The 19882-nt window shown below is 43.5% G+C and overlaps 1 protein-coding gene, 1 long non-coding RNA gene and 17 other non-coding genes across 21 annotated transcripts; 12 read left to right on the top strand and 7 right to left on the bottom strand.

Annotated features, from left to right (window-relative positions):
• Window positions 1-120: 120 nt before the first annotated feature.
• On the bottom strand, window positions 121-192 carry trnaq-cug (transfer RNA glutamine (anticodon CUG)). Its single transcript has one exon. It is a non-coding gene; the product is annotated as a tRNA-Gln (tRNA).
• Window positions 193-937: 745 nt separating this feature from the next.
• trnav-aac (transfer RNA valine (anticodon AAC)) lies at window positions 938-1010 on the top strand. The gene has a single exon. It is a non-coding gene; the product is annotated as a tRNA-Val (tRNA).
• Window positions 1011-1624: 614 nt separating this feature from the next.
• Window positions 1625-1697, top strand: trnav-cac (transfer RNA valine (anticodon CAC)). Its single transcript has one exon. It is a non-coding gene; the product is annotated as a tRNA-Val (tRNA).
• Window positions 1698-2171: 474 nt separating this feature from the next.
• On the bottom strand, window positions 2172-2243 carry trnaq-cug (transfer RNA glutamine (anticodon CUG)). Its single transcript has one exon. It is a non-coding gene; the product is annotated as a tRNA-Gln (tRNA).
• Window positions 2244-2988: 745 nt separating this feature from the next.
• trnav-aac (transfer RNA valine (anticodon AAC)) lies at window positions 2989-3061 on the top strand. The gene has a single exon. It is a non-coding gene; the product is annotated as a tRNA-Val (tRNA).
• Window positions 3062-3675: 614 nt separating this feature from the next.
• Window positions 3676-3748, top strand: trnav-cac (transfer RNA valine (anticodon CAC)). The gene has a single exon. It is a non-coding gene; the product is annotated as a tRNA-Val (tRNA).
• Window positions 3749-4222: 474 nt separating this feature from the next.
• On the bottom strand, window positions 4223-4294 carry trnaq-cug (transfer RNA glutamine (anticodon CUG)). The gene has a single exon. It is a non-coding gene; the product is annotated as a tRNA-Gln (tRNA).
• Window positions 4295-5039: 745 nt separating this feature from the next.
• On the top strand, window positions 5040-5112 carry trnav-aac (transfer RNA valine (anticodon AAC)). Its single transcript has one exon. It is a non-coding gene; the product is annotated as a tRNA-Val (tRNA).
• Window positions 5113-5726: 614 nt separating this feature from the next.
• Window positions 5727-5799, top strand: trnav-cac (transfer RNA valine (anticodon CAC)). The gene has a single exon. It is a non-coding gene; the product is annotated as a tRNA-Val (tRNA).
• A 474-nt stretch (window positions 5800-6273) lies between these two features.
• Window positions 6274-6345, bottom strand: trnaq-cug (transfer RNA glutamine (anticodon CUG)). The gene has a single exon. It is a non-coding gene; the product is annotated as a tRNA-Gln (tRNA).
• A 151-nt stretch (window positions 6346-6496) lies between these two features.
• Window positions 6497-6568, top strand: trnad-guc (transfer RNA aspartic acid (anticodon GUC)). The gene has a single exon. It is a non-coding gene; the product is annotated as a tRNA-Asp (tRNA).
• Window positions 6569-7090: 522 nt separating this feature from the next.
• Window positions 7091-7163, top strand: trnav-aac (transfer RNA valine (anticodon AAC)). Its single transcript has one exon. It is a non-coding gene; the product is annotated as a tRNA-Val (tRNA).
• A 614-nt stretch (window positions 7164-7777) lies between these two features.
• On the top strand, window positions 7778-7850 carry trnav-cac (transfer RNA valine (anticodon CAC)). Its single transcript has one exon. It is a non-coding gene; the product is annotated as a tRNA-Val (tRNA).
• A 474-nt stretch (window positions 7851-8324) lies between these two features.
• On the bottom strand, window positions 8325-8396 carry trnaq-cug (transfer RNA glutamine (anticodon CUG)). The gene has a single exon. It is a non-coding gene; the product is annotated as a tRNA-Gln (tRNA).
• A 151-nt stretch (window positions 8397-8547) lies between these two features.
• On the top strand, window positions 8548-8619 carry trnad-guc (transfer RNA aspartic acid (anticodon GUC)). Its single transcript has one exon. It is a non-coding gene; the product is annotated as a tRNA-Asp (tRNA).
• A 511-nt stretch (window positions 8620-9130) lies between these two features.
• trnav-aac (transfer RNA valine (anticodon AAC)) lies at window positions 9131-9203 on the top strand. Its single transcript has one exon. It is a non-coding gene; the product is annotated as a tRNA-Val (tRNA).
• Window positions 9204-9595: 392 nt separating this feature from the next.
• Window positions 9596-10882, bottom strand: LOC145430264 (uncharacterized). The gene is made up of 2 exons (XR_013910726.1): window positions 10486-10882; window positions 9596-10045 (listed from the first exon to the last, which is right to left on the bottom strand). It is a non-coding gene; the product is annotated as an uncharacterized LOC145430264 (long non-coding RNA).
• A 486-nt stretch (window positions 10883-11368) lies between these two features.
• On the top strand, window positions 11369-11441 carry trnav-cac (transfer RNA valine (anticodon CAC)). The gene has a single exon. It is a non-coding gene; the product is annotated as a tRNA-Val (tRNA).
• Window positions 11442-14237: 2796 nt separating this feature from the next.
• Window positions 14238-18886, bottom strand: LOC113027991 (uncharacterized). 3 transcript variants are annotated; one of them, XM_026177887.2, is made up of 3 exons: window positions 18440-18886; window positions 18063-18347; window positions 14238-16586 (listed from the first exon to the last, which is right to left on the bottom strand). In XM_026177887.2, the coding sequence occupies exons 2-3, from the start codon at window positions 18163-18165 to the stop codon at window positions 15238-15240; spliced, it is 1452 nt and encodes a 483-aa protein (XP_026033672.1). In that variant the 5' UTR covers window positions 18166-18347; window positions 18440-18886; the 3' UTR covers window positions 14238-15237. The 3 variants fall into 3 exon arrangements, with proteins under 3 accessions (XP_026033672.1, XP_026033673.1, XP_026033674.1); XM_026177888.2 differs by having other exon boundaries at window positions 18063-18196; XM_026177889.2 differs by having other exon boundaries at window positions 18063-18196; window positions 18588-18886.
• Between the last annotated feature and the right edge of the window lie 996 nt (window positions 18887-19882).

Below are 19882 nucleotides of genomic sequence, written 5' to 3'. Positions count from 1 at the left end.
CCAACACAAGAGGAGTGGAACTGACTGGGCCACTAACTTGCTCTTCAACTGACTAGATTCTTATGCTAGCGTGTGCTAATGCTAATGTACCTGTGGAGCAAAGTGCTAGAAAGCCAAATGAGGTTCCACTGAGACTTGAACTCAGATCGCTGGATTCAGGGTCCAGAGTGCTAACCATTACATCATGGAACCCTGCCTGAAGCACACAAAAGATCTGTGTCAAACAGGCATAAAAGTGTAGTTCCTGGTAAACCGATGGGGATTTCTACACGGCCAGCCAAATTTTACCTGTCATACCTGCTGCGAATCGCAGCTTGACGTGACCATTGCAGTGCTTCAGAGGTCCTCGTTAGTATAGTGGACAGTATCTCCGCCTGTCACGCGGAAGACCGGGGTTCGATTACCCGACGGGGAGTGAGCAGTTTCCTTCTCTGTTCTGCCTTTTACCTGCAATGACCACACACACCTTAATCGCACACCAGATCCTAGTCAATCTAATAATCTAGTCCTATAATGGGCTTGAAGAAACATGAATTCCACCTGTGCGCTCACAAGTCGAAAAGGTCTTCTCAGAAAGAGCTCCCATCAGAAGAGATGCTAGTCCAAGAGAACACTGCTTGTGCAGCATTTTCTCTGTTTTACGTGCGTCCCTACTGACAAATAAGTTTCTTGGTCTTGTCTTCTGTAGATTGTGTGCTAGCCAAACAAAGGACATCAAAGAGCTTGTCAACCAGAAGATCAGCTCCCATGACAAGAGATGCAATCTTGAGATCACAATTTGCATTGTCAATACAGCCATAAGTGGGGGAGTGCTTGAAGAATGACACAAATGGGAGTTCCCTCCTTCTCAATAGTCCTACATGATCTGTCATAAAAGTCCACAAATGTAAGAAAGCATTGAAATGCTCCTTTAATTACTACGGGGTACGCAAGCTCAGTTTCCGTAGTGTAGTGGTTATCACGTTCGCCTAACACGCGAAAGGTCCCCGGTCCGAAACCGGGCGGAAGCATGCGTCTTTGCTTATGCGTCCTGATATAAAAGTGTCTGACTGCAGGCACTGCTTGAACTTGTGGGGTTCTACTGCTGTTTGGGACACAGACAAGAGAAAGTACTCAAATCTGGTTCAGGTCTCTGACATCTGTAACCTTTGGATGCTCGTCTTGCTAAAGAGTTGTCTATGGCCCAAATTTCTGCAAACTCCACAGACTTCACACAAATCAACAAATCTCCAGTCGCTATATTTCCTGAAGATGGAGGCACAGACTAAGCTCTTGGAAATGACTGGCTCTAGGTGGCCTGCACAGGACTTGGGCCTATTTTCAGCCAATGCCCAAGGCAATGAAACAAATTGGCGCTTTAGGCAACAGTTCTGCTGCCAGAGGTTCTGGGGTTCTTAGGGCAGCATATGTTGAGCTGTGCTTGCTTTAGTGAACTCCTAAATGTCCAAAGTTTAAGTGAGCCTAACATGGAGACTACAGTTCAGACTCCTTGCTAGAGTGCGTCTGTCTCTTCTCCATGGCTCCTTTTACTTCAAGGCCATGATAGGAACATGTCACCAAATTTGTCAGAGTGCGAGATTACTCAGTGAGACACATTGGAAAGCCAAACAAGCTGTCTTTCGGGGTTTCCGTAGTGTAGTGGTTATCACGTTCGCCTCACACGCGAAAGGTCCCCGGTCCGAAACCGGGCAGAAACATGGGTCTTTTCCTTCTTTGGTTACAAGGGAATTGATATTCACTCTTTAGACAACTCTGCTTGTCCAGCATTTTCTCTGTTTTACTTGCATCCCTATTGAGAATTAAGTCTCTTGGTTTTGTCTTCTGTAGGTTGTGTGCTAGCCAAACAAAGGACATCAAAGAGCTTGTCAAGAAGAAGATCGGGGCCTTCAGAGGTGGCAAAGGGATTGGAAGTGGGAAGAGTGCAAGAGGAAAAGTTGACTTGAGTCAAGGTGGCTAATGAACGATACAGCAGGAAGCTGAAGTGGAAAGTGCAGCAGAAGAGCATGAGCGAGGTTTGGTGCAGCATGAAGACCATGTGCAGATGAGATCAGCCAACACAAGAGGAGTGGAACTGACTGGGCCACTAACTTGCTCTTCAACTGACTAGATTCTTATGCTAGCGTGTGCTAATGCTAATGTACCTGTGGAGCAAAGTGCTAGAAAGCCAAATGAGGTTCCACTGAGACTTGAACTCAGATCGCTGGATTCAGAGTCCAGAGTGCTAACCATTACATCATGGAACCCTGCCTGAAGCACACAAAAGATCTGTGTCAAACAGGCATAAAAGTGTAGTTCCTGGTAAACCGATGGGGATTTCTACACGGCCAGCCAAATTTTACCTGTCATACCTGCTGCGAATCGCAGCTTGACGTGACCATTGCAGTGCTTCAGAGGTCCTCGTTAGTATAGTGGACAGTATCTCCGCCTGTCACGCGGAAGACCGGGGTTCGATTACCCGACGGGGAGTGAGCAGTTTCCTTCTCTGTTCTGCCTTTTACCTGCAATGACCACACACACCTTAATCGCACACCAGATCCTAGTCAATCTAATAATCTAGTCCTATAATGGGCTTGAAGAAACATGAATTCCACCTGTGCGCTCACAAGTCGAAAAGCTCTTATCAGAAAGAGCTCCCATCAGAAGAGATGCTAGTCCAAGAGAACACTGCTTGTGCAGCATTTTCTCTGTTTTACGTGCGTCCCTACTGACAAATAAGTTTCTTGGTCTTGTCTTCTGTAGATTGTGTGCTAGCCAAACAAAGGACATCAAAGAGCTTGTCAACCAGAAGATCAGCTCCCATGACAAGAGATGCAATCTTGAGATCACAATTTGCATTGTCAATACAGCCATAAGTGGGGGAGTGCTTGAAGAATGACACAAATGGGAGTTCCCTCCTTCTCAATAGTCCTACATGATCTGTCATAAAAGTCCACAAATGTAAGAAAGCATTGAAATGCTCCTTTAATTACTACGGGGTACGCAAGCTCAGTTTCCGTAGTGTAGTGGTTATCACGTTCGCCTTACACGCGAAAGGTCCCCGGTCCGAAACCGGGCGGAAGCATGCGTCTTTGCTTATGCGTCCTGATATAAAAGTGTCTGACTGCAGGCACTGCTTGAACTTGTGGGGTTCTACTGCTGTTTGGGACACAGACAAGAGAAAGTACTCAAATCTGGTTCAGGTCTCTGACATCTGTAACCTTTGGATGCTCGTCTTGCTAAAGAGTTGTCTATGGCCCAAATTTCTGCAAACTCCACAGACTTCACACAAATCAACAAATCTCCAGTCGCTATATTTCCTGAAGATGGAGGCACAGACTAAGCTCTTGGAAATGACTGGCTCTAGGTGGCCTGCACAGGACTTGGGCCTATTTTCAGCCAATGCCCAAGGCAATGAAACAAATTGGCGCTTTAGGCAACAGTTCTGCTGCCAGAGGTTCTGGGGTTCTTAGGGCAGCATATGTTGAGCTGTGCTTGCTTTAGTGAACTCCTAAATGTCCAAAGTTTAAGTGAGCCTAACATGGAGACTACAGTTCAGACTCCTTGCTAGAGTGCGTCTGTCTCTTCTCCATGGCTCCTTTTACTTCAAGGCCATGATAGGAACATGTCACCAAATTTGTCAGAGTGCGAGATTACTCAGTGAGACACATTGGAAAGCCAAACAAGCTGTCTTTCGGGGTTTCCGTAGTGTAGTGGTTATCACGTTCGCCTCACACGCGAAAGGTCCCCGGTCCGAAACCGGGCAGAAACATGGGTCTTTTCCTTCTTTGGTTACAAGGGAATTGATATTCACTCTTTAGACAACTCTGCTTGTCCAGCATTTTCTCTGTTTTACTTGCATCCCTATTGAGAATTAAGTCTCTTGGTTTTGTCTTCTGTAGGTTGTGTGCTAGCCAAACAAAGGACATCAAAGAGCTTGTCAAGAAGAAGATCGGGGCCTTCAGAGGTGGCAAAGGGATTGGAAGTGGGAAGAGTGCAAGAGGAAAAGTTGACTTGAGTCAAGGTGGCTAATGAACGATACAGCAGGAAGCTGAAGTGGAAAGTGCAGCAGAAGAGCATGAGCGAGGTTTGGTGCAGCATGAAGACCATGTGCAGATGAGATCAGCCAACACAAGAGGAGTGGAACTGACTGGGCCACTAACTTGCTCTTCAACTGACTAGATTCTTATGCTAGCGTGTGCTAATGCTAATGTACCTGTGGAGCAAAGTGCTAGAAAGCCAAATGAGGTTCCACTGAGACTTGAACTCAGATCGCTGGATTCAGAGTCCAGAGTGCTAACCATTACATCATGGAACCCTGCCTGAAGCACACAAAAGATCTGTGTCAAACAGGCATAAAAGTGTAGTTCCTGGTAAACCGATGGGGATTTCTACACGGCCAGCCAAATTTTACCTGTCATACCTGCTGCGAATCGCAGCTTGACGTGACCATTGCAGTGCTTCAGAGGTCCTCGTTAGTATAGTGGACAGTATCTCCGCCTGTCACGCGGAAGACCGGGGTTCGATTACCCGACGGGGAGTGAGCAGTTTCCTTCTCTGTTCTGCCTTTTACCTGCAATGACCACACACACCTTAATCGCACACCAGATCCTAGTCAATCTAATAATCTAGTCCTATAATGGGCTTGAAGAAACATGAATTCCACCTGTGCGCTCACAAGTCGAAAAGGTCTTCTCAGAAAGAGCTCCCATCAGAAGAGATGCTAGTCCAAGAGAACACTGCTTGTGCAGCATTTTCTCTGTTTTACGTGCGTCCCTACTGACAAATAAGTTTCTTGGTCTTGTCTTCTGTAGATTGTGTGCTAGCCAAACAAAGGACATCAAAGAGCTTGTCAACCAGAAGATCAGCTCCCATGACAAGAGATGCAATCTTGAGATCACAATTTGCATTGTCAATACAGCCATAAGTGGGGGAGTGCTTGAAGAATGACACAAATGGGAGTTCCCTCCTTCTCAATAGTCCTACATGATCTGTCATAAAAGTCCACAAATGTAAGAAAGCATTGAAATGCTCCTTTAATTACTACGGGGTACGCAAGCTCAGTTTCCGTAGTGTAGTGGTTATCACGTTCCCCTAACACGCGAAAGGTCCCCGGTCCGAAACCGGGCGGAAGCATGCGTCTTTGCTTATGCGTCCTGATATAAAAGTGTCTGACTGCAGGCACTGCTTGAACTTGTGGGGTTCTACTGCTGTTTGGGACACAGACAAGAGAAAGTACTCAAATCTGGTTCAGGTCTCTGACATCTGTAACCTTTGGATGCTCGTCTTGCTAAAGAGTTGTCTATGGCCCAAATTTCTGCAAACTCCACAGACTTCACACAAATCAACAAATCTCCAGTCGCTATATTTCCTGAAGATGGAGGCACAGACTAAGCTCTTGGAAATGACTGGCTCTAGGTGGCCTGCACAGGACTTGGGCCTATTTTCAGCCAATGCCCAAGGCAATGAAACAAATGGGCGCTTTAGGCAACAGTTCTGCTGCCAGAGGTTCTGGGGTTCTTAGGGCAGCATATGTTGAGCTGTGCTTGCTTTAGTGAACTCCTAAATGTCCAAAGTTTAAGTGAGCCTAACATGGAGACTACAGTTCAGACTCCTTGCTAGAGTGCGTCTGTCTCTTCTCCATGGCTCCTTTTACTTCAAGGCCATGATAGGAACATGTCACCAAATTTGTCAGAGTGCGAGATTACTCAGTGAGACACATTGGAAAGCCAAACAAGCTGTCTTTCGGGGTTTCCGTAGTGTAGTGGTTATCACGTTCGCCTCACACGCGAAAGGTCCCCGGTCCGAAACCGGGCAGAAACGTGGGTCTTTTCCTTCTTTGGTTACAAGGGAATTGATATTCACTCTTTAGACAACTCTGCTTGTCCAGCATTTTCTCTGTTTTACTTGCATCCCTATTGAGAATTAAGTCTCTTGGTTTTGTCTTCTGTAGGTTGTGTGCTAGCCAAACAAAGGACATCAAAGAGCTTGTCAAGAAGAAGATCGGGGCCTTCAGAGGTGGCAAAGGGATTGGAAGTGGGAAGAGTGCAAGAGGAAAAGTTGACTTGAGTCAAGGTGGCTAATGAACGATACAGCAGGAAGCTGAAGTGGAAAGTGCAGCAGAAGAGCATGAGCGAGGTTTGGTGCAGCATGAAGACCATGTGCAGATGAGATCAGCCAACACAAGAGGAGTGGAACTGACTGGGCCACTAACTTGCTCTTCAACTGACTAGATTCTTATGCTAGCGTGTGCTAATGCTAATGTACCTGTGGAGCAAAGTGCTAGAAAGCCAAATGAGGTTCCACTGAGACTTGAACTCAGATCGCTGGATTCAGGGTCTAGAGTGCTAACCATTACACCATGGAACCCTGCCTGAAGCACACAAAAGATCTGTGTCACACAGGCATAAAAGTGTAGTTCCTGGTAAACCGATGGGGATTTCTACATGGCCAGCCAAATTTTACCTGTCATACCTGCTGCGAATCGCAGCTTGACGTGACCATTGCAGTGCTTCAGAGGTCCTCGTTAGTATAGTGGACAGTATCTCCGCCTGTCACGCGGAAGACCGGGGTTCGATTCCCCGACGGGGAGTGAGCAGTTTCCTTCTCTGTTCTGCCTTTTACCTGCAATGACCACACACACCTTAATCGCACACCAGATCCTAGTCAATCTAATAATCTAGTCCTATAATGGGCTTGAAGAAACATGAATTCCACCTGTGCGCTCACAAGTCGAAAAGGTCTTCTCAGAAAGAGCTCCCATCAGAAGAGATGCTAGTCCAAGAGAACACTGCTTGTGCAGCATTTTCTCTGTTTTACGTGCGTCCCTACTGACAAATAAGTTTCTTGGTCTTGTCTTCTGTAGATTGTGTGCTAGCCAAACAAAGGACATCAAAGAGCTTGTCAACCAGAAGATCAGCTCCCATGACAAGAGATGCAATCTTGAGATCACAATTTGCATTGTCAATACAGCCATAAGTGGGGGAGTGCTTGAAGAATGACACAAATGGGAGTTCCCTCCTTCTCAATAGTCCTACATGATCTGTCATAAAAGTCCACAAATGTAAGAAAGCATTGAAATGCTCCTTTAATTACTACGGGGTACGCAAGCTCAGTTTCCGTAGTGTAGTGGTTATCACGTTCGCCTAACACGCGAAAGGTCCCCGGTCCGAAACCGGGCGGAAGCATGCGTCTTTGCTTATGCGTCCTGATATAAAAGTGTCTGACTGCAGGCACTGCTTGAACTTGTGGGGTTCTACTGCTGTTTGGGACACAGACAAGAGAAAGTACTCAAATCTGGTACAGGTCTCTGACATCTGTAACCTTTGGATGCTCGTCTTGCTAAAGAGTTGTCTATGGCCCAAATTTCTGCAAACTCCACAGACTTCACACAAATCAACAAATCTCCAGTCGCTATATTTCCTGAAGATGGAGGCACAGACTAAGCTCTTGGAAATGACTGGCTCTAGGTGGCCTGCACAGGACTTGGGCCTATTTTCAGCCAATGCCCAAGGCAATGAAACAAATGGGCGCTTTAGGCAACAGTTCTGCTGCCAGAGGTTCTGGGGTTCTTAGGGCAGCATATGTTGAGCTGTGCTTGCTTTAGTGAACTCCTAAATGTCCAAAGTTTAAGTGAGCCTAACATGGAGACTACAGTTCAGACTCCTTGCTAGAGTGCGTCTGTCTCTTCTCCATGGCTCCTTTTACTTCAAGGCCATGATAGGAACATGTCACCAAATTTGTCAGAGTGCGAGATTACTCAGTGAGACACATTGGAAAGCCAAAGAAGCTGTCTTTCGGGGTTTCCGTAGTGTAGTGGTTATCACGTTCGCCTCACACGCGAAAGGTCCCCGGTCCGAAACCGGGCGGAAACATGGGTCTTTTCCTTCTTTGGTTACAAGGGAATTGATATTCACTCTTTAGACAACTCTGCTTGTCCAGCATTTTCTCTGTTTTACTTGCATCCCTATTGAGAATTAAGTCTCTTGGTTTTGTCTTCTGTAGGTTGTGTGCTAGCCAAACAAAGGACATCTAAGAGCTTGTCAAGAAGAAGATCGGGGCCTTCAGAGGTGGCAAAGGGATTGGAAGTGGGAAGAGTGCAAGAGGAAAAGTTGACTTGAGTCAAGGTGGCTAATGAACGATACAGCAGGAAGCTGAAGTGGAAAGTGCAGCAGAAGAGCATGAGCGAGGTTTGGTGCAGCATGAAGACCATGTGCAGATGAGATCAGCCAACACAAGAGGAGTGGAACTGACTGGGCCACTAACTTGCTCTTCAACTGACTAGATTCTTATGCTAGCGTGTGCTAATGCTAATGTACCTGTGGAGCAAAGTGCTAGAAAGCCAAATGAGGTTCCACTGAGACTTGAACTCAGATCGCTGGATTCAGAGTCCAGAGTGCTAACCATTACACCATGGAACCCTTCCTGAAGCACACAAAAGATCTGTGTCAAACAGGCATAAAAGTGTAGTTCCTGGTAAACCGATGGGGATTTCTACACGGCCAGCCAAATTTTACCTGTCATACCTGCTGCGAATCGCAGCTTGACGTGACCATTGCAGTGCTTCAGAGGTCCTCGTTAGTATAGTGGACAGTATCTCCGCCTGTCACGCGGAAGACCGGGGTTCGATTCCCCGACGGGGAGTGAGCAGTTTCCTTCTCTGTTCTGCCTTTTACCTGCAATGACCACACACACCTTAATCGCACACCAGATCCTAGTCAATCTAATAATCTAGTCCTATAATGGGCTTGAAGAAACATGAATTCCACCTGTGCGCTCACAAGTCGAAAAGGTCTTCTCAGAAAGAGCTCCCATCAGAAGAGATGCTAGTCCAAGAGAACACTGCTTGTGCAGCATTTTCTCTGTTTTACGTGCGTCCCTACTGACAAATAAGTTTCTTGGTCTTGTCTTCTGTAGATTGTGTGCTAGCCAAACAAAGGACATCAAAGAGCTTGTCAACCAGAAGATCAGCTCCCATGACAAGAGATGCAATCTTGAGATCACAATTTGCATTATCAATACAGCCATAAGTGGGGGAGTGCTTGAAGAATGACACAAATGGGAGTTCCCTCCTTCTCAATAGTCCTACATGATCTGTCATAAAAGTCCACAAATGGATGCTCCTTTAATTACTACGGGGTATGCAATCTCCTCAGTTTCCGTAGTGTAGTGGTTATCACGTTCGCCTAACACGCGAAAGGTCCCAGGTCCGAAACCGGGCGGAAACATGCTTCTTTCCTTATGCATCCTGATATAAAAGTGTCTGACTGCAGGCACTGCTTGAACTTGTGGGGTTCTACTGCTGTTTGGGACACAGACGAGAGAAAGTACTCAAATCTGGTACTGGGGCCCGTTCTTCGTACCTCGCTAAGTAAGTTAGCCGGATTTGACTGTTGACGATTTCGCGTGATCCTGGATCGTTCGGTTCTTCGAAGCCCATCCGGGACTTGCTGTCATAGCAACAGAGCCGTAAGCGTAAACCTGCTCGGGAGCAGGTTTACTTTATGTAAACAGGATTAGATCGCGGCCACTCAGGTATTTCCGCTTCATGTATACGAAAGCAACAGCGATATTTTACCACTGTTGTACCATAAATAAATAACATCAATGTAACTAAAGATAATGCAGCACTTGATCCTTTTATTGATGTCACACAGATACATACAGGTCATTTCCTAAAAAAGGGAAATGTACTATTAACATTCTATTACATGTATGTGATTATTACAGATGTAATTCAGATTTCAGAGTAGTAATTGCAATTTACTTCGTGTAATCAAGATGAGAGACCACGGCTATAAAAGCGAAGGTGGATTTGGGAAGTCTGTTGCAGCCATGTCCTGTCCGTTTACGCGAGCCACCCATTGCGGAAGGTGCAAGATTGATAAGGAGAGTCCTCAGAATCCAGCGTATATTGCGGGACAGACAGGATCCTTTAGCTCAGCGCGACAGTGTGCTCATAGAGAGATATCGATATTCCCGTGAGGGTATTATTTACTTAACCAACTTGTTGACGAGGGGGTGCAGGACCACCACCTGTCTTTTTTTGCGCTGCCCCTTTTCTTGGTTGCTGTTATAAACAAACAAACAGATTATTTCAGGGTCTCTGTCCAAGAGACGAAAAGCAATATAAGTGATCAATATTACCATTCTGTAGAATATTCTTATATTTCACTTTTACTTGTTCCCATGTTCTAGTGGGTCCTGTTGTGGCTCTAATGTGAAAGGGGATATAATATAACATAATGTAATATAATATAATGTAATATAATATTGGATAATATAGTGTGATATGATAAATCTACCCTACCACCTACTGGTGTTGGCCAGAGGGGCCGATGGCGCGATATGGCAGCCTGGCTTCTGTCAGTCTGCCCCAGGGCAGCTGTGACAGCTACCAGTGTGTGAATGTGAGAGTGACTGAATAGTGGAATTGTAAAACGCTTTGGGTGCCTTGAAGAGCGCTATATAGATCCACTCCATTATTATTGTTATTATTAAATTACTTACGAGTTTAATTTGTCAGCAACTTTCTGCCAGCCCTCTCTCCTTGCTTTTGCAGCCTTTGCAGTGTTCCCTTGCGTTTTAATTAGACTCTGAAACTCCTAAAATCCCTCACTCAAGAGTTCTGGCTCTGCTGCCGAAGAATACCGAGCGCGCTCCTTCGACATTTTCGCCGACCAATCAAAGGGTTGCCGATCAATGTTTCTACTATCGATGCGTAGCCCCTGTTGGGCCACCCAGTGATCTCACATTACTTCATCCAGCTATACTAATCGTCAACAACAGGTGTGTTCGGGGAACCGGAATAGCGAGCTCAGAGTTAGCGCGATGATTTGATCTTGGATGTGTCATTTGATCTTGGATGTAGTAAGCGACGTACGAAGAACGGGCCCCAGGTCTCTGACATCTGTAACCTTTGGATGCTCGTCTTGCTAAAGAGTTGTCTATGGCCCAAATTTCTGCAAACTCCACAGACTTCACACAAATCAACAAATCTCCAGTCGCTATATTTCCTGAAGATGGAGGCACAGACTAAGCTCTTGGAAATGACTGGCTCTAGGTGGCCTGCACAGGACTTGGGCCTATTTTCAGCCAATGCACAAGGCAATGAAACAAATGGGCGCTTTAGGCAACAGTTCTGCTGCCAGAGGTTCTGGGGTTCTTAGGGCAGCATATGTTGAGCTGTGCTTGCTTTAGTGAACTCCTAAATGTCCAAAGTTTAAGTGAGCCTAACATCGAGACTACAGTTCAGACTCCTTGCTAGAGTGCGTCTGTCTCTTCTCCATGGCTCCTTTTACTTCAAGGCCATGATAGGAACATGCCACCAGATTTGTCAGTGCGAGATTACTCAGTGAGACACATTGGAAAGCCAAAGAAGCTGTCTTTCGGGGTTTCCGTAGTGTAGTGGTTATCACGTTCGCCTCACATGCGAAAGGTCCCCGGTCCGAAACCGGGTGGAAACATGGGTCTTTTCCTTCTTTGGTCACAAGGGAATTGATGTTCACTCTTTAGACAACTCTACTTGTCCAGCATTTTCTCTGTTTTACTTGCATCCCTATTGAGAATTAAGTCTCTTGGTTTTGTCTTCTGTAGGTTGTGTGCTAGCCAAACAAAGGACATCAAAGAGCTTGTCAGGAAGAAGATCGGGGCCTTCAGAGGTGGCAACAGGATTAGAAGTGGGAAGAGTGCAAGAGGAAAAGTTGACTTGAGTCAAGGTGGATAATGAAAGATACAGCAGGAAGCTGAAGTGGAAAGTGCAGCAGAAGAGCATGAGCGAGGTTTGGTGCAGCATGAAGATGAGGTTTCACTGAGATGATGAGATCAGCCAACACAAGAGGAGTGGAATTGACTGGGCCACTAACTTGCTCTTTAACTTTCTAGACCAGGGTTGGGCAATCTCAGTACACAAGGGCCCTGCAGGTTTTAGATCTCACCTTGGGTCAACACACCTGAATCACATGATTAGTTCGTTATCAGGCCTCTGGAGAACTTCAGGACATTTTGAGGAGCTTATTTAGCCATTTAAGTCAGCTGTTTTGGTTCGAGAACACATCTAAAACCTGCAGGGTCACCGACCCTCGTGGACTGAGATTGCCCACTCCTGGGGCCCGTTCTTCGTACGTCGCTTACTACATCCAAGATCAAATGACACATCCGAGATCAAATCATCGCGCTACCCGTGAGCTCGCTAAGCCGGTTCTCCGAACGCACCTGTTGTTGACGATTAGTATAGCTGGATGAAGTAATGTGAGATCACTGGGTGGCTTAACAGGGGCTACGCATCGAGAGTAGAAACATTGATCGGCAACCCTCTGATTGGTCGGCGAAAATGTCGAAGGAGCGCGCTCGGTATTTTTCAGCAGCAGAGCAAGAACTCTTGAGTGAGGGATTTCAGGAGTTTCAGATTTTAATTAAAACGCAAGGGAACACTGCAAAGGCTGCAAAAGCAAGGAGAGAGGGCTGGCAGAAAGTTGCTGACAAATTAAACTCGTAAGTAATTTAATGATGACAATAATAATGGAGTGGATTGATGTAGCGCTTTTCAAGGCACCCAAAGCGCATGACAATGCCACTATTCAGTCACTCTCACATTCACACACTGGTGGAGGCAGCTACGGTTGTAGCCACAGCTGCCCTGGGGCAGACTGACAGAAGCCAGGCTGCCATATCGCGCCATCGGCCCCTCTGGACAACACCAGTAGGCGGTAGGGTAGATTTATCATATCACACTATATTATCCAATATTATATTACATTATATTATAATATGTTATATTATATCCCCTTTCACATTAGAGCCACAACAGGACCCACTAGAACATGGGAACAAGTAAAAGTGAAATATAAGAATATTCTATAGAATGGTAATATTTATCACTTATATTGCTTTTAGTCTCTTGGAAAGAGACCCTGAAATAATCTGTTTGTTTATAACAGCAACCAAGAAAAGGGCAGAGCAAAAAAAGACAGGTGGTGGTCCTGCACCCCCTCGTCAACAAGTTGGTTAAGTAAATAATACCCTCACGGGAATATCGATATCTCTCTATGAGCACACTGTCGCGCTGAGCTAAAGGATCCTGTCTGTCCCGCAATATACGCTGAATTCTGAAAACTCTCCTTATCAATCTTGCACCTTCCGCAATGGGCTGCTCGCGTTTACGGACAGGACATGGCTGCGACAGGCTTCCCAAATCCACCTTCGCTTTTATAGCCGTGGTCTCTCATCTTGATTACACGAAGTGATTTCCAATTACTACTCTGAAATATGAATTACATCTGTAATAATCACATACATGTAATAGAATGTTAATAGTACATTTCCCTTTTTTAGGAAATGACCTGTATGTATCTGTGTGACATCAATAAAAGGATCAAGTGCTGCATTATCTTTAGTTACATTGATGTTATTTGTTTATGGTGAAACAGTGGTGGAATATCGCTGTTGCTTTCGTATAAATGAAGCGGACATACCTGAGTGGCCGCGATCTAATCCTGTTTACATAAAGTAAACCTGCTCCCGAGCAGGTTTACGCTTACGGCTCTGTTGCTATGACAGCAAGTCCCGGATGAGCTTCGGGGAACCGAACGATCCAAGATCACGCGAAATCGTCAACAATCTAATCCAGCTAATTTACTTAGCGAGGTACGAAGAACGGGCCCCTGGTCTAAACTCTGATGCTAGCGTGTGTTAATGTACCTGTGGAGCAAAGTGCTAGAAAGCCAAATGAGGTTCCACTGAGAATTGAACTCAGATCGCTGGATTCAGAGTCCAGAGTGCTAACCATTAGAATGTATTACGACCTTAACCTGAAAATTGAATTTACTCTTTTAGAGAATATTAAATAGTAAAAGCCATGTTAACATGGCTTAATCTCACCAACACAAGTCTTACCTTTCCAAAGGTTGATGCAGAAGTAAAGTTTCTTTAATGAAGTTAAGTATTTCTTGTGAAGTTTTCAAGCCGTTAGAGAGAGTCAAGTTCTGTCATTTCATTCTTACCCATAGCTGTTTTTTTTCTAAACAGACACTGATCCCACAAGAGGAGGAATTTAACTGCAAACGCTCTCAGACGTATCAGTCCTGCTTTTCCCGGATCAGTGTTCATAGTTTAGTCTGTGGTGTCAATCCTTAAGCCTCTTTTATCAATATAATCATTCCTGTGCACTTTTCAGGGTCCAGGTCATTACAACCTTTTTATCATCAATCAAATAAAAATGACACATCATCTGGATTAATAGAAAGAAAGAAAAACCCAAAGAAAACTATTAAAAATATTTTATTTATCATGCACAGACTGCTGGACAATAGAGGGCACTAAAACACTGTGATCCCTGAGCCACACCAAAGTTTGAAGTGTCAATGTGGTAAACCAAATCTGGTTTAGTGTGGGGAAATTCCTGACAAGTTGCAGCAATCAAATTGAAATTCACAGGGAACAAATTTAAAAACTAACAGACAGAAAAAATGACACTGTTACGAAATACGAACACAACAGCCTCATAATGACAGATTTAACCTTCTAAGACCTGAACTCTTCCATGGCATGCTTTTTTGATTTCTCTTTGATATTTGGGCTGATTGGGACCCGATGAATGTAAAAACAGAGGATTACCAGATTATGTTTTTTACCTGATTTTTGTTTCTTAGAAAAATAAGAGCCACATATGAGGATATTCATTTTTAGAGCAAAATTGAGTATAAATACAAAATGTGATGTCCACATATGTGGATGCCAGGTCCTAGGAGGTGAAAGAAAAAAAGCTATATACGTTAATGTGAAAACATATTCCTGATGTTGGACTAAGATGATACAGATGATTACTATTTGCAATTATCAGAGGGACAAAAGCTATGGATTGTTTAATATACATTTTCCATCTTGTGATCAGATTACTGTACAGTACAATCTCTGTTGTCTCTTCACATTTTCTTGTCTCGATGCATGCTCAGTCATCCAGGTATGTAAATCTCAAAAGGTTGATTGTGATCATCTGGACAAAACTTTTCATCACTCATCCAAGTGACTTCTTCAGTATTTTGGGATTCACAGTGGTGCTAGTTTCGGTCATTGTGCAAATGCACTGTTTATAAGGTTGGGGAAACCTGCAGCCAGCTGAGACTGGAGAAGTCACTTGGATGAGTGACGAAATGTTGCTCCCACTGAAAACGCTACGTCCAGATGAATAGAATCAACTTTTGGGGATTTGCATTTCCCTCTTAGGATAAATCCTTTCCCACTAACCCCACAACATGAAAGTAATTATTCTCCTGTGTGTGCTCTCATGTGCCTCTTTAAATCCCCTAATTGTAAAAATCTTTTATTACAAATGTCACAGCCAAATGGTTTGTCTCCTGTGTGAATTATCATATGCCTGTTAAGATTTTTGTTATAATTAAACCGTTTACCACAAAGATCACAAGCATACGGGCTCAGCCCTGTGTGGATGCTCCTGTGTCTCTTCAGAACACCTTGTTGTGAAAACCTTTTACTACAAAATTCACAGCTGAATGGTTTCTCTCCTGTGTGGATTCTTTTGTGTGTCTTCAGATTGCCCACTCGATTAAATCTTTTACCACAAATGTCGCAACCAAATGGCTTCTCACCCGTGTGAACACTCAGATGTGTCTTGAAATGAATCCTCTGAGTAAATCTTTTACCACAAACATTACAATCGAAAGGCTTCTCTCCCGTATGGACACTTCTGTGTCTCTTCAGATCCCCCAGTTGTAAAAATCTTTTACTACACACACCACAACTAAAAGGTTTTTCGCCTGTGTGGATTCTCATGTGCCTATCCAGACTATACTGCTGTCTAAATCTAGTTTCACAAATGCTACAAGTAAACGGTTTTTCCCCTGTGTGGACTCTCATGTGAGTCTTAAGATTTGCATTTTGATTGAATCTTTGTCCACAAACACTGCAGCCAAATGGTTTCTCTCCACCGTGGACTTTTGTCTGCAATTCAACACTTTCCTTCACTCTATTAACCAAATGGCTGGAAGTTTTTTTTCCTGAATGATGTGTTGAATAATGTCTCTGAAGATACCCTTTGTACTGAAAGCGTTTACCACACTCAGAGCAGCTGAGCGGTTGTTTGGCAGAGATATGTCCCACATTATCACTCTTTACACCTGAGTCATGTTTCATGCTCTCCTTCCAATCACTACTTTCACTTTCAGGTCCAGACAAAGGCTCTTGCCAATCATCATCATCCTCATCAACAGTGACTTCATTCTCGAAATAGTCTGAAGCTTTTCCATCAGTATTTGGTTGTAAAAGACTGTTTAGATATGAAGTATTGGTAGGTTCTGGTCCTCCACAGAGCTCTCCACCAGGTTCTCCTTTTATCTGCTTGTGTGAGCAGCTGGCTGGAGTCGGTGTGTCTTTGTTATCTTCAGCTGGTTCTTGGTGAAGCTCTAAGACTTGAGGTTTCTCTTCCTCATCTTCAGTCTTCAAAGTAACAGCACCCAGACCATTAAGCTGCTCTCCTTCCTGACCAGTCCATAGTTCCTCCTGCTCCTCCTTTATGTGGATGTGGCCTATGTCCTGCTGGTCCAGACTGGGGATCGAGGGAACCTCTTCTTTAACTGGCAACATCTGCTGGACATCTGCAGAAAACACACATTACAGGTGCATCACAGGAAGCTGGGAGATATGCATTTTTAGTTCGAGAATTCTAGTTCTAAGTCAGGGATGTCAAACTTACGGCCAATGGACCACATCCAGCCCACGATACAATTATATCTGGCCCGCAAGATAATTTCATATGTCAATTATTAATTTTCTTTATCGTGTGAAAAAAACATTTAAATGCAGAAGTTCTTTATTGACAGAAAGCTGAGTGTCACAGGTCTGGGCTACTTAGGATAAAAGTGGGCTGTATGTGGCCCCTGATATAAAATACGTTTGACATCCCTGTTCTACGGTATTACACATCAAGACATAACAAAAACAAAAAATCATCTGCTCTCTACAAGGTTCTAAAATCATTTAAGCACAGCCGTCTAACATATGACACAATGTCATTATTTACTGAACAAAAACTAAGCCAAACTGCAGAAGCAGTGTGTTTAAGCTGTGTGTGGAAAAACTAGCTACATCCTATATGATTCAACAGCTTGTAGAAACAATGTTAGCACAAAAACAGTAAAGTACAGTGGTCCCTCGTTTATCGCGGTAGTTACGTTCTAAAAAATAACCCGTGATATGTGAAATCTGCGAAGTAGCCAACTTTCTTTTTTACAATTAGTATAGATCTTTTAAGGCTGTAAAACCCCTCACTACACGCTTTATACACTTTTCTCAGGCAGGCATGAACATGTTCACACTTTTCTCTCTTGTTTAAACACTCTCAAAGTTCAAACCTTCGTAGAAAAATAAGTCCAGTATTATAGAATGAAACCAAAGGCACCCGCGGCTGCCTTTGACGGTGAAAAACATTTTGTCTACATTGTTGTGTTTTTGATCGAAGACTTTGACAAGCCGAATGCATTCTGTACGGTACAGGAGACACGGTACGAGATTGATTGACAATGGTCTAGAGCCAATCAGGACGCAGAACACAATGCGCTGTACACATTTAGTAATGATCAGTTACTACCGACTGCATTACTGCATTTTGTGCAATTTCCTTACACTATTTTTCTAGTATATCTAATTCACATTTTCTTTCTGAGCCTAGTGCTGTGAATTTCCCCAGAGTAGCATTAATAAAATCTTTATTTATCTATAACTATGCATTCTCTTCAGTGAGAAGTGGTCGAGAACATAAACCAAAGCACATCGTCTCACACACTGTGTTAGTGCACTAAGTAAAGAAATTACTCACACTGGACTCACACAGCTAATCCTGGCTCATAAATTTCAGTTTCATGGACCATAAAGCCAAGCTCCAAGTGTTTCTGGAGCTTTACCTTCTTTACTAACTTCAGATTTTATCCTCTTGTCCATGAACCTCTGAAGTGGTTACCAAATACCTGAATACAGCATCATTACACACTAATTGTTGTGTTTTATAATTTAGTTTCTGCTGTTTGATCAAGAGAATGAGTTACATGTTAATGAAACAAATGAAGGTCACCCACCTGCCTGTGCTTCTGCCAAACCTGATGTAGCTGATGCAGATACAAGGGGACACAACCTGAGACCTTTGGGGTCGTCCGGTTGGAGGATCTTTAATCGAGACATTGAAACTCCACTTGTGATTTTCAGGTGCAAGCTGCAATGACACAAATGAGCCACCCGAACATTTACTCATTCATTCTCAGGCAGTAGAGGGGCTCAATTACCAATCAGAAGTTCGATGGATATATCCATGACTCCTCCGGTCTGTGCACCAAACTATTAACTCTGTGTTATTCTTGGTGCATCTGTCAAAGTGCAAATGTTAGATTAAACTGAGATGATCTGGCAAGAGTTGCAAAACGTTATGAATTCACTGTATCACTGTTACTGCCAATACCTTAGAGCAGCTCTGGGTCCTTTGACAGGTTAACTTTTAAAAATTAAATTCTAGTCCAGGTAGCAGGTCTATATTTTTGTGTAAAAGCCCTCTTGTGCTGGCCGTATCCATGACCGTGTGGCTGCTGACTCTACTGGGAATAAAGTACCTATCCAGCAGAAAACAAGTGAGTCCTCTTCAGCTATGTCCCGGTGGAGGAGGTGACCCCAACGTGTATTTCTTTTCCTCCTTCATGTTTTTGCTCGTTTGGCGGCGATAGCTGACGCCCGGTTTTATTTATTGTGCTAAATTAGAAATGTTACCGTCTCAGTGTCTCAAAACCTCGTTATACCATAAAAACGATTCTAATTATTATTCGGCACCGCAGGCTTCCCTGGTGAGAGGATGAAAACTCGTCTGGAAGCTCCGCACAGTCTCAGGACGGACAGCTTCCTGCCCGTCAGTCCAACATTTTTTTTGTTCCCCTTTACAACACGGTATAATAGAAGGTTCCTAGAGCCGTTTTTTTCCTGACGCAAAAAGATTCCTGAGGAATGAACGAAGAAATAATTGTTAAAGTTTAAAAAGTAAAATTAACCTCCAGTTCCGATTCATGCAAAACAGTCTTTGTGGCGAAAGAAATCCTAAGAAGTCATTTTAGTTTGAGGACAACATACAGCCAGATCAGGTTCACTGTTTTTCATTTATTTTCTGTTTTGTGTCTTATCTACTTTAAATATAAGCTGAACAAAATATATTAAATAAATAGTTAACTGATGAATAGTTTTCCAATTTCAGGGTGTTTGACATCATTACAAAGAAATGTTACGTCAGTATCTTTGGCTGGCCATCGGGCAACTGTGTTTGTCTCTTGCTTTAACTCTTTATCATTATTTGAACCCTCATGCAAAAAGCCATTTCAGAATCACAAACATTTAATTTGTTGGGTTATGACCGATGGTCCCTTCAAGTGTATAATATTTAAATATTGCACCTGGAGCTAATATGAATAGTTTTATTTATTATTGTACAAATAAAACATAATTTGACATTTTTATTGCAGTTTAATCTTGAAGCCAGTAAAAATTTTTAAAAAAGCAATGTATGACTCCACCCATGAAACTCAGATTATATTGAGTGTACATCTCATCAAATGTGACCTTTACCGAATTCACTTTCATAATGAAAAGTTTTTATCTTTGCTAATCAAACGGCATTGTGGATGGATGACTGAATTTTCCTTAGGAAAATTCCTAAGCAAGTGAAGTAATCTTTGTCTGCACAGCAGTCATCAAAACAGGGTGAAATTCTCTAAATACTAAAGAGTAGTGCTTCCTTTATTACCTCCTTTATCTTTATAAACTGGACCATCCTTTATGCTTCATCATCTGAAACATATATCATGGGAGACAAGTGACAATCTTTTAAAAATATATATTTATGTTTTGTACTGTGGAAAAAATA

Source organism: Astatotilapia calliptera, chromosome 8 (genome assembly GCF_964374335.1).
Source record: "Astatotilapia calliptera chromosome 8, fAstCal68.1, whole genome shotgun sequence".
Lineage (NCBI taxonomy): Eukaryota > Metazoa > Chordata > Actinopteri > Cichliformes > Cichlidae > Astatotilapia > Astatotilapia calliptera.
Note: the sequence above shows the minus strand (reverse complement) of the source record. Positions and strands in the feature narration are given on the sequence as shown.